This window comes from Pteropus medius, unplaced genomic scaffold (assembly GCF_902729225.1).
Source record: "Pteropus medius unplaced genomic scaffold, Ma_sr-lr_union100, whole genome shotgun sequence".
Taxonomy (NCBI): domain Eukaryota; kingdom Metazoa; phylum Chordata; class Mammalia; order Chiroptera; family Pteropodidae; genus Pteropus; species Pteropus medius.
The window spans coordinates 22,597,409-22,615,009 of record NW_024349797.1 but is presented as its reverse complement, the minus strand read 5'-3'; the positions used below and the strand labels follow the sequence as shown (position 1 = coordinate 22,615,009).

The 17,601-nt window shown below is 54.8% G+C and overlaps 1 protein-coding gene across 1 annotated transcript in view; it reads right to left on the bottom strand.

The window, feature by feature from the left end:
• The window catches only part of DYNC1H1 (dynein cytoplasmic 1 heavy chain 1), a 64,987-nt gene that overhangs the window by 10,438 nt on the left and 36,948 nt on the right, over nt 1–17,601 (bottom strand). Inside the window, exons 35-57 of the mRNA XM_039884243.1 lie at nt 15,855–16,082; nt 15,186–15,416; nt 14,802–14,942; nt 14,334–14,567; nt 14,048–14,254; nt 13,843–13,964; nt 13,224–13,389; nt 12,096–12,259; nt 9,940–10,069; nt 8,344–8,477; nt 7,726–7,840; nt 7,465–7,626; nt 7,167–7,381; nt 6,861–7,065; nt 5,743–5,916; nt 5,520–5,639; nt 5,198–5,318; nt 3,978–4,173; nt 3,393–3,510; nt 3,092–3,307; nt 2,200–2,412; nt 1,950–2,077; nt 180–333 (exon numbers count right to left, since the gene is read on the bottom strand). Coding sequence (XP_039740177.1) covers nt 180–333; nt 1,950–2,077; nt 2,200–2,412; nt 3,092–3,307; nt 3,393–3,510; nt 3,978–4,173; nt 5,198–5,318; nt 5,520–5,639; nt 5,743–5,916; nt 6,861–7,065; nt 7,167–7,381; nt 7,465–7,626; nt 7,726–7,840; nt 8,344–8,477; nt 9,940–10,069; nt 12,096–12,259; nt 13,224–13,389; nt 13,843–13,964; nt 14,048–14,254; nt 14,334–14,567; nt 14,802–14,942; nt 15,186–15,416; nt 15,855–16,082 — 3,894 coding nt within the window. The remainder of the gene's footprint in view (nt 1–179; nt 334–1,949; nt 2,078–2,199; nt 2,413–3,091; nt 3,308–3,392; nt 3,511–3,977; nt 4,174–5,197; nt 5,319–5,519; nt 5,640–5,742; nt 5,917–6,860; nt 7,066–7,166; nt 7,382–7,464; nt 7,627–7,725; nt 7,841–8,343; nt 8,478–9,939; nt 10,070–12,095; nt 12,260–13,223; nt 13,390–13,842; nt 13,965–14,047; nt 14,255–14,333; nt 14,568–14,801; nt 14,943–15,185; nt 15,417–15,854; nt 16,083–17,601) is intronic.

Genomic DNA, 17,601 nt, shown 5'->3' with positions numbered 1-17,601 from the left:
AACAATCCCAAAGCTTTATCCTTTCTTTAGTATCAAATGAAGTCTTACAAAGTTCAAAACTATCACTTTGTATTGTGTAACTTAGTTTTATTTCACATCAACTGTTTAAAAAAAATCTAAACGTAGCCCTAAAAAGAATTCTCTTGGAAGCGGGGTCTGAAGAATCCAGACGCACATACCTGGACCAGCAGGGGGTTACCAAACCGCAGTGCGCTCTCCAGGTTCTTCCTAAAGGCGTCATCCAGGAAGCTGGTCCGCGTGATCTTACGGTCCTTGTACTCATTCATAATGAACTCCGTGGCCTGTCCGGAGGGGTCGATGATGAGCGGGTACCTGTGGATGAGGCGGAAGAGCAGGCTGCAGGAGCCAACGGGACACACGCAGACATGGCACGGAGCCTGTGAGGCAGGCGGAGAGGCCGCCCCTCCCCGATCGCCCTGCAGAGACGCGGCCTAGGTGCTTAATGCTAAAATCGTGTTTCAGAACTTCTGTAACGAAGAGGGAAGGAAGGCAGGCACGGACTGAGGGCCCTCTCTGGGGCACAGGTGCTCTCTCAGCGTCCTGCACGTGCCTGTCCAAAGGCCGAGCACGCCACGTTAGAATTACTGTGCTGTGTATTATTTACATCCCTTCTAGACAGCGACCTCCTATTAAGTACGTATCGACAGTGCTAGAGCAGCACCAAGACCCAACAATTATAAAGAGTTTAAGTTGTCAGGGACTCTGGCAAATTATAGACATGTCTTCATTCAATCTCCACAATAATCTACGAGATAGGTACTGATATCAGACCCATTCTTACAGAGCAGGAAAATGAGGCACAAAAAGGCTGAAGTGTTCAGGGTCCTACAGCCAATCAAAAAATTTAAAAACATGTAACATACACACAAATGCTCATGGAAGGATACGTGAGGAGAACCCCCCACCATCCATTGGTCCTGTTTCTGGTCTGCCCACGCGAAGCACGTTTCGGTGTTTACAGACACATGTGCATCCGGGGGGAGCACAGCCCGCCCCCGCTCTCCCTGCTGGAGCACTCTCTGCATGCAGGTCCCGTGTGAACGGCCTGGTCTGCAAGGACGCCCGGCTCCCGTGGTGGTGAGTGCGGGCCTCCGTCAGCTGGCACTAAGGTGGGGCCTGTGAGGCATTTCCAGTCTTCTGCTGGCATACACCCCGTCCTCGAACACCCTTAGGTCTGTCACTCTCTACGTGTGTCAGTCTACTGAGTAAACACCTAGAAGTGATCGTGTTTTCCATTCACACGAATCCGGCCCCTCACACAGACAACTGACGGATCAATATTCTCCCCAGCACCATCTGGCAAGAGGCTGGAGCCACACATGGGACCGGAGGGCTTGCTCAAAATCAAATGACACCTGGAAGAGTCATCATCTTTGTGTCCCTGGGACAGTGGCATCCTGCAAGGGCTCAAAAGTTCTCAGATATTGAGATGACGTTAAAAAGAAATCTCGGAGTGAATTTTTTAAAGAAGAGAAAACGTTGAGGGTGTCTGGGTGTAGAGTGGCCACAGAGAAGGGTCAAGCCTTAGGAGCTGGGCGGCCTGTCCGGGGTCAGAAGTGAGGACCCCCATGGCCTACAGTGTCGCTGACCTTCACTGAAGCCACGTTCCATTTGTTACTCTGGCCTTATACCAAAAAACGGGTAACAAGTTCCTCTTTAACTTCTGGTCTGTTTTAACGTCCACCCCGACACACAATCCTGCCCGTCAATCTCACGTCACGCTAGATGTGTATTCACACCGCAGAGCAGTTCAGCCAGCCGATGTGGAAGGATGGAATGTGGAAGGGGACCAGCACGCACCTGCCAGCCCTGCAAGCCTGCTCCCAACTGCCTACTCACCTTCTCAAAGGTGTTTCGAAAAAAATTATACCGGACTCATGACACACGAGAACTTCCAAGCTGCCCTCCTCGCGCGCATGAGCACATACCTATTGAAGCGCTTCAGCATGATCGCGTTCTCCGTGCACAGGTCGTCTGCAGGTAAGGAGCTGGCCTGCCAGCGAAGGCGCTCGTCGGCATTGGAAAGATACTCGGTCCTGGCGATATCTGTGCGGAACTGAGAGGGCAGGGCGGTTGGCCTCCCTTCTCCGTGTCTAGTTAGGGCTGCACCAGCTGCCCGGACGGCAGTTTGCCTCACACCCCAAACACGTCTTTTTGCAACTCCCTACGGACGGTTACCTGGATGTTGGCCTGCTGTAAGTGATGGGACCAGGTGGTAAACAAGTTTTGCCGCATCTGCTGGTCAAAATAACCCGCATAAGCAATAAACGCGGCCGACAGAAGACAGTCCCCAGCGATGGTAGACATCTGGTTTTTGAAAGTTTCACTTGTTTTCTCCCATCGTTCGCGTTCGGCAGACAAACTCTTCAGAAGAGCCGTGCTCCGGTTCACCTAACAGGAGACAACACGGGATTTACAGATGAAAGAGCGGATCTGTCCCTCCATGCTGGGTGCAGGTTTGTGTGTGCTAGAAATAGAATCCTGCTCAAGTGATTCGCAATCCCAGAGGAGATGGGGCCCAGGCTGTACATGGCCAGTGACGAGTGTCGGAATCCGGTCAGGCGTGAGGCAAGTGCAGAGATTCAGCCTGTGCGTGAGCAGCGATGGGACAGGAGAGAGGAAAGGTGGGGGGAACAGGTGGCCTGGAGGGAGAGATGCTGGTGGCAGGGATTAGAGTCTGAGGGCTGAAGAGGAGTGTGGGCGGACATGAGCGAGGGGGCAGTGGATGGGACATCCTGACAAGGAGGCCCTCAGTGACGTCGCTTATGAAGTCGAGGCCCGAGAACTAACAGGTGTGGAGCCGGCCACCGGGGAGCAGGCTCACTGGCTTCAGATTGCCCTGGCGGTCTCTACCTAAACGCCACTCAGCGATGTGCAGGACAGTCATCAGGACCCCCTCAGACTTTACAGAGCTAATTCGCTGAGAATGTGGCCCATGCAGCACCTGTCACCATGATAATCCCGGTCCACCTGCTGAGGCCAGCAAGCGTTCCACATTAACACCAAAACGGAGCCTTCAGGGGGCGGGGGAAGGGAGCGCACTGGCGACAAGACCCGTGGAAGAGCTTACTTTTGCTTCGACAGCGGCCAGGTCGGCTTTGATGGCCTGGGCCTCGGAGATGAGCACCGCGTACTCCTCCTTGTAGCGGGCGATGCTGGCTTCCAGGTCGCGGATCATCTGCTCCACCTCGTTGGCCTTCTGCTGGTTGTCCTTGGCGTCATCTTCCAGCTTCTGCAGCTCGTTGCGCAGGGGCTCCACTCGCTTCAACATGTCTGCATAGTTAAGCTGAGGGGGGCAAATGGTAACTGTCGAGGAAAAGTGACCGGACAAGACGTCACGGCCCACGGGAGCTCCTAGCCGTGCGACTCACCTGGGCGATCGCCCATTTCACCATGGGACCGCAGGCCAGCGAAGCCCGGTTCACGATTTCGTAGTTGTAGCTTGGGTTGGACATGTAGTTTTTCTTCATCTTCTCCCTTATGGCGTCGCTGAAAAAAAGGGGTTGCGTTTCTAAGCAAGTGTAGGGCCAAAGAACAGGGGAGCTTTTGGGAAATCAAAATGGAAAGGCCAGTTTTCGCCTGCTGCCCTGGTGACCGCGGAGGACGAGACTGACTGAGCCCCATTAGGAGACAGTGACACCGCTGCTGAGAAGGACTCTGGCCCCTTGTCCTTCCCCCTCCCCCAACAGGAGACAGAGTGGGGCCAGCTCTGTGGCAGTGGGCGGGGGGGCCTCTGCTCTGACTGCAGCAAGGGTATGGCTTGTGTGGTTAAGGGTCAGAAAACTCTTGCCAGGAACATGGGGAAGAAATCTCCCTCTTTGAGTGGAAACGGTCTGAAGGGCACTGATGTCGCTAACTGACGCTGCCTTCCGGCATATGCTACTTCACAGACAAAGCCGGGAGAGAACAGAAAGGCCTCCCAACACCCGAACAGTCTCTTGCCTCCCGGCAGTCACCTGATCTCCTCCGCAGAGAAGTTCACGATGGTGGGGATGAAGTTCTCCCGCATGATGATGGAGCGGATCTGCTTCCAGTCCGTCGTGCTCTCCCCCAGTAGCAGACAGATGGACTCGAGCGCCAGCTTCACGGCCGCAGGGGGGTTGGCCATGGAACGCACTTCCACCAGGTGCTGCTTCTTTATCGACTTCACGGCTGGGCACAGCGGGAGAGGTTTGGGGGGCGGGGAGACAGCGGGATGTGAGACGGGCACCAGACCACAGACACTTTAACTCCAATGAGAAAAGGGACAACTGCTCAGAAGATCCAAGTGGATGCAAGAATTTCTGTCTTAAAACCATCTGGAATAGCTTAGGTAGCCGACACCGATCTTTTAAATTATGAAGATCTTACTGTTTTAAACACGAACGGCAACGTTTCATAAAAAGCAAGATGTTACCTTAAAAATGTCTCAAAAGTTTATGCGTTTATTTCGTACAATTTAAATGCTAATGGGCAAGAAGGGAGCACAGGCTTAAAGTCACTCTTCACCGTGTGAGCTGCCAACAAAAACGGGGTGACAGGTACTGCCCTACTGCCACAGCACCCCACAGGCTCACAGGGGTGGAAAGGGAGAGACCAGTAACTGTTCTCAGCCCTCGAGTAACCACCGACCATGACAAGAACACGCGCAGAAATGACAACATGGTGACACTGTACGTGAGAATTTCTTAGTGAAGTTCAAGAATTTCTAATTATCACCAGATTAAAAGAAAAACTATTTTTCAACACAAAGCTTATTCTGTCAACTTTCTCTTATGAGAGGGATTTCACTACAGTGAAAACAGACCAGTTCTACAGCAGTCCCCAACCTTTGTGGGACCAGGGCCTCGTGCCCCTATGACAATCTAGTGCCTGAGGGGGAGCTAAGGCAGTAGAGCCAGCTCTGGGGAGCGGCTGCAAACACAGACGTAGCTTCGCTCGCTCACCTCCTGCTGTGTGGCCCAGTTCCTAACAGACCATGGACCAGTACTGGTCCGTGGCCCGGGGGTTGGGGACCGCTGCTCTACAGGAACCTTGCTTTAAGAGATAAAGGCAGTGCTGGGTACGCAGAAAAGCTTTCGGATATCCTCCAATGATGCTTTTGGAAGTGCATACGCCCAGAGCCTGAGGGAAGCCTCGTTCACGCCCCTGAGCCCCGCGCTGACCTGGAGGGAAAGCACGCACGGCAGACACGTACCATTCTGGGCCTCGATGACGGCGGGCTCTACCTTGTCCAGGTCTTCTTTGACACTCATTTGTTTGTCTGCAATCACTTCCTGCTGCTTATGCAGCTGTTCCTGAATTTCTTGGCTCATGACCTAGAGAGGAAGGATGGCTCAGCTGCGGGGTAAGCGCTGAGTGGTCTGCAGAGGGGATCCCAGCACGACGCCCCTCACCCCATCCCAAACACCCTGACCTGTTAAACCCTGCAACCCGTCTCGGCCTGCACTTCCTACTCTCCTCAGAGATGGAAAACGCCCAGCCCGCACTGGCCCCAGCTCCTGACGTGAAGGGAGCACCTTTTTCTTTTCGGCCTCTTGCTGGTCCTTCACCATCTTCTTCAGCTTGTCATTGGCCGCCGCGTTCTTTACCTCCAGCTCCTGACTCTTTATCCTCAAGTCACGACGCAGCTCTTCCACCTACGGAACGAAAAGCACGTGAGGCAGGCAGACAGGAGGGCCGACCCGAGAGCGGCCTCGCCCAGGCCTGCGCCACTAAAGGGAGCTCATGCCGGCCACGTACCTGGTCGACTGTTTCTTTGATTTTCCTGAGCCCCACGTTCAGGTGCATCTGCTGCTCCTCCAGCTCGCTCCGCTTCTCGTGGAACAGGTTGGCGTAATGGTTGATGAAGTCCAGGTAGTGCCGGGGCGTGATGGCCATCGTCCTGCCGCCTCGCTTGGCTAGCCGAGCGTTAGCCTTTGAGAAAAGAGTTAAATCTTTCACTCTTCAGGACGTTCTCTGGTTTCACCTCAAAAAACCCTAACTGTTCTGCCTGTTGGCCCTCGGTGTGACCTGGTGGCATGGACCCAGCCCTCAGGAGTCACAGCACTAGAGCTGGGGCCTTAGCTCAGCCTCCTACGAGATCCAACGTCCCTTAAACCTCTAAGCTTTCTCGTCGGATTTCCCTAGCATGGGGAAGGTGATTACGGCAATCTCAGAAAAGGCTCCACAAACTGAGGAGTTACGCCTCCTCAGCCTTCTCCTGCTTATTTTCAGTGGATACCAAAACAAGAGATGGCACCAGCAAGAGAGGGGCGAGGCAGCACAGGCTCGTGTCATCAACTGCTCTTGGTCCCCTCTGCCTACAGGGACACGTGTGAAGCAGGGCAGTGGCGGAGGAGGGCCAGCAGGGGGAGCCAGGGCTGGACTACACTCCAGAGGCCATGCAGGTGGCCGATGCAGTGGTTTTCACCAAGCGCTTCAGACGGAGCAGACCGGACTCCTCCATCACAGTCTAGAGCAAGGTCAGTAAGCTGCCAGCGGTTGGGCCCTGCCACTTCATGCGCCTGTACGCAGCCCGCAGCGGCTTCTGTGCTGCACGTGCAGAGCTGGGTGGCTGTGCCAGAAACCCCTGCGGTCCTTTACAGACGGAGCGGGCCAAGCCCTGGTCGAGAGGAGGGGATGGGGCCTGGACACCGTGGCAGCAAGAAGAGAAAAGCAGAGAGTGCTTCGAGGACACAGAATTGTGGGGGCAGTGAAGGGTTGGTGACGAGGACGAGATGACATCGGGAGGCTAGAGAGCAGCAGGTGATGCCAGCGTCCAATCTGAAGAACCTGAGGGTCTCCTCTTGTACTGGCTTAGCTGTACTGTGGCACAAGGGTCAGCTCTGCTTTCCCCGTGACCTCCGAGCAGAACCCACCTGGTGAAGAGTCTGATGAACAAACACACAGCTATTCACGATGGCTTCCCGATGCGACGGGGGCTGCGGCAGTTTGTCATACACGAGGGGCATGTAATCGGGCACGATGTAGTTCGGCTTCTCCAGGTCCATCTTACTTGTGAATTCTTTGCCAACTTGATACAGAGCTTCCGTGGACCAGTCCCCAAACCAATTCAACACACACCTGAAGAAGACGCCCGCATCTCAGCACAGCCTCCAGGAGCAGGTGTCCCCGGGGAAGGGAACCGACTGCTCCGACCCAGAGCTGAGCGGGGACCAGCGTACCTGTTAAAAAGTGCTGGGGAGGTGGCCGCACGGTCCTTGAGTCCCTCTGAGGACGGGTTCATGGTGAAGACGACGTGGAGGTTGCGGATGACCTGGCTGGTGAACCACTTGTACAGCTCCTCGTGCGAGTCCAGCATCAAGCCCTCCTTCTGCGCCCCCTCCTTGCACTGGGTCATCAAGGTGGCGTACTCATCTCCTTCAAAGAGACCAGGGACCTAGGAATAAAGCAGCACCATGCCTGACTGGTTCTCGTAATCCAACGTCACGTACCACGCGATGCGACAGGGCACTGAGTCACCTCTCCGTTGGCCAGAAGTGTGTTCATTCGCTCCAGGAAGCCAGAATCCAATACATTGGACTCGTCCATGATAAATGCTATCTTTTCGTTTTTACAGCCAGAGCGTCTCAACACTGTCCGAAGATCTTCATCAAAGTCTTCCCCGGTGTACTTCCTGTGCACCTGCAGAAGCGATGGGCAGGTTAGGTCCGTTCTCGCTCAAGCAGCTCCATGCACAAACTGAGTCCATCGCTCAGACTACAAGGCAGTAAGCAGACCCACCTTGATCTGGTACACGCTCAACCCGTTCATCCAGGCCACGAAGCGGGACAGCGTGGTTTTTCCTGCTCCGCTGACACCGATCAGAAGCAAGTGGCCTTGAGGTTGGCGGAATATTCTGAAACACGAGAAAGGACAAATTTGAAGGCTGTTACGCTGCATTCCCCTTTGACACTCCCCTTTGACACTCCTGTCCTGAACTTCTTCAGGATTCAATCTATATTTCTAGCGTTTTGACGTGAATTTGTACATTCAGCATTTGTTGACCAATTATTCCTTCCCAGGTCCAGTGGGATGCAAAGAGCAATAAGACATGACACTCCAGACACTCCGATGACACGAGGGAGACAGACCCAATTCCAGTAGGAGGTTGCAAGGGCTGTGATCTTGGCGGGTGTAAAGTGCTAGGAGGGGCTGAAGGAAGTTCCGCTTCGCAGGAAAGGTTAGGACAGGGAAGCTGGACTTAGAAAGAAAGCGGGGAGTCGCTTGGCAGCGAAGGCTGAGGTGGAGGCGGGGGGAGGTCTGTCAGGACAGCGGCAGGCCTGGCATGATCCCCCCACACCCTGGGTCAAGAGCAGCTTAGGCGGGTGGTGAGGATGTGACAACAAAAAGCTCACCCACCGGTCAATCCTGAGCACGTGGTCTAACACTTCATTAAACAGGACCAGAGGGACATCCAGTTCTTCCTCATAGAAGACTTTCAGCCTGGCTTTGACATAATCCCTTAACTCTTCTTGGTCTACTGGGATGTAGTCCTGTAGGAAAAAAGGTAAGACCCACATCACTAAGAATAAATTATCTTAGTTATCATACCATGGTCAGTTATATTTCCACATAGCAAGAAACTGTTAAAATGCAACAAAAGATATTATTTATAACATAGCAACAAAAATGTAAGTTAACTAGGACTGACCAAAAAGTACAGAAAAATTTTATAGAGAAAACTCAATTTCACTGAAAGACATCACGAAATACCTAAATAGATGAAGAGATGTACTATGATCAAGGAGGAAAAAAAGCATGCTACTGTAAAAGTGTCACTTGCACCCAAATTGACATTGAGAGTCAATATAACTCCAGCCAAAACCCGAGTGGATGGCAGTGGTGGTTTTGGTGCCACTCGACAAAACAATTCTAAATTTCAGTGGGAAAAGGAAAGGGCCCAAATGGTCAAGCTTGCCCTAAAGACGAACCAGGTGTGAGGACCTGGCCTATCGGATACACTCATTACTGTAATCGAGACTACGTGGTTTTCCCACAGGAAGTCACAGACAGATCAACAGCAGGATGGCTCTGAAACAGACTTCTGTGCACAGGGATGCCTATTACGACAGAGAGACACTGCAGGGTAAAGGGGACAATAGACGCCCACAGGAAAAAAAGCTGAAAACGGACCCATAACTCACTTCGTACACAAAATTACTGATGGATTATGGATTTAAATGGTAGGTGTCTTCAAGAATATCTTTTTCACAAGACACTATAAAGAGTGAAAAGAAAGCCACCAGGGAAAGATGTTGCCTATAAATGAAGGATCAGCATCTCAAGTCTAGAAATAAATAAAAAATTCTAGCAACACTGAGCAAACCTGTCTTGCCCCTTGCCGTCCTGTGCCTTTGCTGTTGGGCCCTCTGCTTGGCATGTCCTCCTGACACTAAGGCCTTCGAACCCTTTAGGAACCAACGCAAGGGCCGGCTGTGCCGAGATGCCCCCCCTCCCCCGGTGTGCTGCAGCTCCCCAAAAGCAGGCTGTGTTCGCCGCCGAGCCGCCGGGCGGCAGTGCCTCCCACGTGAAGTGCGTATCGAGCTGGCGACTATCACAATGTCCCAATCTTTCTCAGAGAAAAAGACACCTCTCAGCTGTCCTGGAAATGCCGCTTTGGTTTAGAACTTCAGCACATAAAACATGTTCACACAAATTTTCACAATCACCCCATATTCAGTGTGAGGAAAGCGAAAGCAAAGGCTTCTTTCACGGCAGACACACCGAAGCACGTCTTCTAGTGGCCGGAGGAGCCAGCGCAGGGAGCAGAAATGCACGCCAGCCGCAGCCGCTGCCCTGGGATTTCCCACCCTAAGTCACCAACGGCTGCAAACACGTAGTGCGCCAGTGTGCCTACAAGCAGCTTCATTCACAGGCACTTCAAAACGAAGACACTGGTCAGAAAACAATTCTAACTGAAAGGACAGGATGGAGGGAAGTGGAGCCAGGTGTCACCTTTGACAGCCAGTTGCTGTACAGGATGGGCCGGCTCGTCGCCCGCTCCTTGTCTATGTTGGGGAAGTGCTTGAGGGCCACCATGTCGATGTTCTCGTCCGTCCAGCGCCGCTCCTCGTCCCCCACGAGTCTGTAGGGAGGAGCAGAGCACGCATGAGGCCCCGGGGCCATGGTGGGAGACCACCGGGCTGGGTGGGTGGGTGGGTGTGTGTGTGTGTGTTTTGGGGGCTGCTCCAAGGGCTGGGTGCTTTCTCTTCCATTTCCTACAAATGGAAAACCTAAGAATCTGAATGTAAGATGACTCAAGCGATCTGATCTTTAACATTAAATATAAAAGCCCTCAGAGCTCGGGCATCCCCATACTTTAAAAAAGTCCCCTAAAAAGGTTTGCTCACACTGATTTAAAAAACGAAACTGACTCCGGTTTCGGAGCTTGCTGGCGAGGTGTCCTGAGGTGCTGTAACGGTGCCGCTCAGAGACACAGGGCTTAGGAGGGAGCCCACGGAGCACGCAGGCGGGACGGAGGCTGTCCTCGTAGGCGGGGGGGTGGGGGGGCTCATGAGAAGCTGACTACTGGCACTTGGCAGGCTACCAGGGGGCCGTCCAGCGAAGGCCACCACCCGTGCAGTCACTGCAGCCTGGAGTGCTGGGACACCCGACTGCTATGGCTATATTTGAATCTAAATAAAATTTTGTCTTTGGTGTTTTGGGAAATCTGTGAAAATTACCCTGTACCTCAAAATTCTCTTTTCTAACTAAAAAAAAAAAAGAGCAACTAAAGATAGCTCACATAACAGCAACAAAAAGACTACATTTTTAAAGTGGTAGAACCCCACAAGGATATAAAAATAGGGCTGCCAGGGCTAACGAGCCCCTTACTCCGCCTCCCCTGCCTCCTCCGTCTCTCTCGCCGTGCTCTGCTCTGCGAGGCGGCTCTGGGAACCTGGGCTCCCCGAAGCCTGGCCTGAGAGTCCGTGGACAACGAGGCGATACTCCCGGAAGCCTGGCTACGGAAAGCCACCTGGAGGCAGGTGACTGGTCCAGGGGCTTCACCGCCAAACACCTGCTTCTTAGTCTGAAGGGAACCGTCTGCTCTGGATCCTCCCGGGGGAGTAACTATTAAGTAAGTGCTACCAGCTACCCACGCCGGACACTGCCAGTGGCCAGAGGAGCTCGTCCTGCTGGGACCGCGTCCGCTGCAGACGGGCCACGGCAGGAAACCTCGCGCAGGCTGGGGGTGCGGGGCCCTGCAGCCCCTCCCGCGCTGTTCTGAGGGAGCTGGTTCCCGGGTCGATCATCTCCCCAAACTCTGCAACCCGGAACTGTGAGGCTGCGTCAAACAGTCCGTTCAGACGTGCTGTTCACTAGAGATTTAGTTAAAGCAATGCACTTTAGCTTTTCCTCGCTAACCTAAACTGAGCCTGAAACTCTGTGGAGAACTGCAGTGCTAAACACAGAAAATTAAAAACGTAAGGAAAAGGTACGACAGGGCAGGAGCTACGAAAACTAAGAACTTACTGTGAGACAAAGATCACGTGGAACTAAAAAGGATGCGTGAAAAAGGTCCTGATTTTAAAAGGTCAGTAATTTTCAAGATTCTTTGAAAGACAAAAAGCCTCAGCTCTTTACTGACACTGACTGTGACTCAGACCACAGACCTCCGGTGACTGACGCTGATCGGTAGTCGCCAGCAAACAGCTCCTTCCCTTAAGTGCTGGTCGCTTGACTAGGAAAAGTCAAAACGCACAGGGAAAAGAGCTGACACAAGTGGTCAATAGGTAAAACAGAAAAACCGATGTCCCAGAGACACAGCTGCAACCCGGGTGAGAACAGAGACCGCGGGCGGGGACTGCGCCCCAGGTGCCCTCAGAAGGCATCTTAACTCTCCGCTGACAAGGCCATCACCTCGTGTGGAGCCCACTCAATAGTTAAAGAGGTCAAAGTGCCTTTCCCGAGGTCACACGGTCACCAGCGGTGGGCAGTCCCCGTGACCCATTATATCGGGGGTGGGCACGGTCGATCCCTCGCCGCCCCTGCCCCTCCAGCAGCAGCACGGCCGAGCTCAGTCTTGGGCAGGCCGGCCTCACACTGGCCTGACCCAGAAGGTAGTAAGGACGCGAAGCAGGGGCACGGGGCCCACTGTCCCTCGGCTTTACCTGTCTTGGAAGAGACGGAGGGCTTCGTGTGCCCACACTCGAACGAGGCCTTCCACGGACAGGGTCTCCAGGGGCCTCAGCGCCTCGAAGATGCCGCGCACCCACCTCGTCATCTCGCGGGGCGAATAGATGTAGTGGGGCTGCGTGTCCTGAGTGAACCGCTCCTGTGCAGGCCGGAAAGCCGGAGACGACACACCAACGGCGGAAGACGCGGACGGTGAACGAAAGGGAAAACCGGAAACAACACGCAAACAATGTGAGACACGGAAAGTATGGGAAAGGTCAAATGCCATTTAACACTTTTATGTCAAAAATAAAAAATCTAGACCCCGGAACAGTTAAGGATGACTTAATTAAGCAACGCTGGAACAGCTGAGCAACTGTCCAGAGCAGTCAGGCCCAAGTTGCTCATTTTATGTCGAAAAAATATGAAACCATAGAAAATTGTTCTGACAACATTTAAAAAAATATAAGTCAGAGGAAAGTCTTTCAAAGCATGAATTAGAAAGCAGAAACAATAAAAAAAATTTTATGCTGTCAAAAAATTCTGTAGGGGAAAAAACCGTAATTACGCAAAATTAAAAATGTTCACAACATGCAATGGGCGGCGCTTTCATAAAACACTGTGAAGACGACGGACGTGTCACTGGACGGCCGGCAGTTCTCTCGCATGAGCCCTTGGTTCAAGGGCGTACGTGAGAAGGCTTCACGAAGAAACGCAACTAGCAACGGCTTCTGTTCATCCAGGGGGCAAAGATCTTTCTAATAAATACTTTTAAAATGCTGACGAGGACACAGGGGATGCAGCGCTGCTGGTGGGCGCATCACTGGTCCAGCCCCTGACAGCAGTCCAGCAGCACAGCCGTGGCAAACACTGCAGGAGAACTGGACGTGCACGCTCGTGCCGCTGGGACCAGGGCGTGTCCTTTTAGAGACGGCACGGTACAGACTCAACTCCATAAAGGAAATTCGTCTACACACACGTACAGACAAGGACAGAGCGGGCATGAGCCTGACTGCGGTTGCAGGACCGGGCGGAGGGATGGCGGGGCGGCACCCCGCAGAAATGCTCTGAGAAAGCTCAGTCTTCCCACAAAGCCGGACAGCCAGAGGCACAGAGGCGCGTACCTGAGACATGGTGTAGAACTCCACCATGGCGGCGGTGAGCGGCTCCGCGTACGTGCGCAGAGACGGGATGAGCCGCAGCATGGCCCGGTTGAAGGTGCCGTAGATCTGCGTCAGGGAGGCGGGTCCGGGGTAATCCACGTACACCACAGGCACGTGACGCAGGAATCTGTGCCAAAAGAGCCGGCTCAGTCCCCCCCGGCAACAAGCCGTGCAGAGCGCAGCACCCCCGTCCTGGGGTCTGGACCCGAGGCGGCTCCCTAACCTGCCCACACAGGCTTCACGGCACAGGCATCCGAGGTCACACTCGAACTGGGTCTGACACGTACTAGTAGATGCAAAACACTTGAGAAAAAATCAAGCAAAGAAGGGAAACCATGCAGGCTGGTTTCAGCCTCCACCCTGCAGACAGGTCCAGGGCAGCTCACTGCTGCCCAGGAAAACGCTTTCACTTTCACGTGCGTGTCCCAGTATTCCAGTACTGTGCGAGGGACGCAGGAGGGACTGCGATAAGCAGTATTTTGTTACCTTTTCGTCATTAAACCCAGCTTTTTGTAGTGCTATGTTTAAAGGCACCCTCGAACTGGTGTGTGGAGCAGGAGAGCCTGCGGGGCTGTGTCACCTGTGAGAGAGAGGCTTTCTTCCAGGGTCCGTGGGCGGGTTACAAGCCCCGACAAACTGGATCCTCTCCAGCTTCACCCAGGTTTGATCTGAGGTTCGGTAAAAGCCTCCATGCTCCACCATCTGAGGGCAAGCAGGGGTAGCACGTCAGAAGCAAGTGCGAACAGAAGATGGGGGGCAGAAGGGGCCCGGGGGAGCAGACGAACCTGTCTGATGAAGGATATGACCCTCTGCGTCCCGTACTTATCCATGTCTGGCAGGTTGATCTCGTCACAGAACAACACCAGCCACTTCCCGAGCTGCACCGGGGCCAGGACGACGCCGTTCGGGGTGCGCCGGTACTCGCAGTAGTGGTCGAAGGTCTTCAGCAGGAGCTCCGGGGTCGTGGCGCTCGAGAAGTTCAGGCCCACGACCTGGGCAGGGAGGAACAGCGCTGTAGGACCCGTCCACGCTGGACCACGGAAGGCTCGCTGCCCACCTCCCGGCTCCTACCTCCATGTCAGGCAAGGCCCGGAGGGCGCTGAAGAGGGTCATGGTCTTGCCGGACCCAGGGGGGCCGCACAGGACCAGGGGCTTGTGCTCAGCCAGCCAGGTGTATAAGAGGGCTTCGTGGCGGACGGTGTCCAGGGTCGGCACGACGACGTCAGGGGCCGCCACCTTGTGTGTCTCCACTTCAATCTGAGGCACCTTGGCCTGCCACGGCGACCATTCTCCACTGATGGACACCTACACACAGAGACGGAGCCGTCACCCCGGGACCCACACGCCCCTCGTGTCCACGGAAATCAGAACCTTTAAGTTAATCTGCATTCCTTGTACCACACAAAACTAAGAGGATGAGGTGCTTTTACGAAATGGGTTGACAAAATCAGAGGTCATGGTGAGGTGGCTCCAGGGTGAATCAAACCAACACGGCAAGAACGGAGGGAGAGGGAGGCGGGCGGCGGCCTGCGCACTTACTTCATAATCGATAATCGGGACGTTGGGGGCGGCCGGCAGCGGCACGGTCGTGATCCTCCTGATGTATTCACCCAGCTCCGCTCTCATTTTCAGCCGACTGTCTCCAGACAAGGACCAGAGGATGGCATAAACCAGATATCGCTATTGAAAGAGAAAGTACAATCATCAGCCACAAAGTTTCAGCACCAGAACAAAGACGTTTACGGCAACGTTAACCTTCGGAGCGGCTCCCGGCGTTCCGGGGTCATGCCTGCCCTCCGTGAGAGGCTGGCCCTCTCCCCAGGAAAGGACGCGCCCCAGTGGGCCTGTGGTGTCAGGAGGGTCGGGACCCCGACAGGCGAGGCCTGTGCAGCCCACCGCCCGGCGGTGCAGGCGCGCCCTGACCTGCACGTAGCGCTCCAGCTGCTCGATCTGCATGGGGAAGTCGGGGTGGTTGGCGTTGTACTGCGCCACGTTCCGGCAGGCCTGGTGCAGCATGGAGAAGAGCGAGCCCAGGCAGCGGAGGCGCGTCAGGTCCATGATGTGCTCCAGCTTGAAGGCGTGCTCTAGCGCCTTGGTGACCAGGCCGTTGGACGTGAAGTATGGCTGCATGATGGTTGCTGCGTCCCTCTGGATCTGGAAGGGGACGTAAATGGTGCTTAACCAACCGTGTCAAAAGCCCAGGAATTTTCATCTCTTATCGCCTAGGCCTGGGAGCGGGTCGCACGACCTCTGAAAAATAACTTTTTGGATTAAAAAACTGAAGGATGAAGTTTTGATGACCAACCCTCATCCCTTCGTCCTGCTGGTTCTCAAAAACCACGTGTCCCGGGAACGCTGGTGTCCGCCATTGAAATGAAAAGGTCAGTCTCTCTCGTCAGTTTGCAGAGGAAGGTAAGGAAACTGAAGGGGGGGCTCGTTCCCGAGCGCGGCCCTGCCTGGCAGCTGCCACAGCCCGCTTCCCTAGGCGCAGGCGTCAGACACGTCTAGTGGGGGCCGGCTCCAGCAGGTGGGCCCTGGCCGTCCAGCAGCAGCCCCAGGGCCCCCAGCTCCCCGGGGGACGCCGGCCCCTACCTGCAGCATTGGGGAAGCCGCCTCCTCGCCCTCGTCCTCCTTGCTCTTGCGCCGGCGCTGGGCCTCGTCCTCCCCTTCGTCCAGCGGGATGCTGCGCAGCCTGGCCAAGAAGTTGTTGAAGATCATGTCCGTGCTGAGCACGTCCTCGCTAAACCAGACCATGCCGCAGCGTGACACCGTGGCCAGCGTGGCGTACTTCAAGTCCTGCACTTCAAACATCACTCGCACCTTGAGAAAAACATTAAGCAGATTACACGATGCAGGTTTGGTAGAAACCTGGATGTTAAAATCCCGTGACCTGCACACATACTGAAAGGGCAACTTGAAGGTAACTGCTCCGCACTTAGTTTAAAAGTAGAAATATCTATGGGTCACATGACTGCAACATCCACCGACCTCTCCCCACAGGGAACTGGGCAGCAACGAGTGTGGTGGGGAGGAGCACTGGGCCACGAGAGGACAAGATCCTGGAGGGAAGCTACAGCCCCTCAGAGGGGCGCCAGCCATGACCGCACACCCGCCAGTCCCTGGTCCCTGCCAGTGCTCTGGGCGGGAACCCTCGAGGCCGGCCCGCATCGTCTCCATCTTACAGATGGAGGTCCCACCACCAGCGGATGGTGGGGCTGAGACTCAAACCAGGTGCCCCCACTCCAGAGCCCTAACCCTCAGTGCTGACAAACCTCACAGGGAAGGAATCTCCTGACAAGTTAGAATCTGCGGGACGAGAAGCTACGAGAAAGGCCTTGCAGGTCAAACCGAGACTCGAGTCCGAGGGGGCGCACACTTTCAGAGCGGCACGAAGCACCCACGGCTTGGCTCTACAGTGATGACAACCATTAAGGCTGACCCTTTGTGACAACGGCTTGTGTTCACCAGCTGCCAAATCCCTTGGGGGTCACACTCCGCCCCTCTTTCTCCCACATGCACCTCCCATCCATCAGTGACGTCATCAGCACAAGCTTCAAATCCACCACTGGCCACCTTCCAACACCTCTACTTCCAGCCCAACCCACGCTATGCCTAGGGCAGCACGTCCTCTCAAGGGTCCCTGTGCTCCAAGCCCACCCTCTTCCCGGTCTCTGTAAACAAGCGGCTTGTATCACCCCAATCCGGGCATTCCCATGGCTCCCGACTCACTTGAGGGCAAACTCCAGGCCTCACCAGGACCCCAAGCCTGACCTGATGGCACTGTTTCCTCTGTGGTCTCACCCGACTTTTCTCCCCTAGTTGTCCCCACATCAGCCAACTGGCCCTTGCTGTCCTTGCCTACACTGGGCACCCCGGGCCGCTGCTCCTGGGGCCCGCCCCCGCCCTGATGCCCAAGGCCCACAGGGCTACCACGCCACACCTCCACCTCTACTGAAACCGCTGCCTTCCAGCAGAACCTCTGCCGCCCGTGCTGACGGAGTGACCGCCACCTCTCACCAGCTTCGACCACTCTCTTCCAGCTCATCGTCTCCTCAGCACCATCACCATTTTTCTTGCTTCTCTGTCACCCCAGCAGACCGTGAGCTCAGGAGAGCGAGGGTCTCGTCTGTTTTGCTTACTGTTGTATCTTTAGCATCCGGAACAAGGGCTGGCATGTGACAACGCTCCCAACATGCTGAGTCAAAGAACGAACGTGAACCCATGCCAGCCTGTCCACACTTCTTGATCCGGTGTGCTCAGGACCCGGATCAAACGCTCATTTCCAAGGGACAGCCTCAAAGTTTCCACACCCAAATTCCTCATTCTGGTGCTTCCCTGA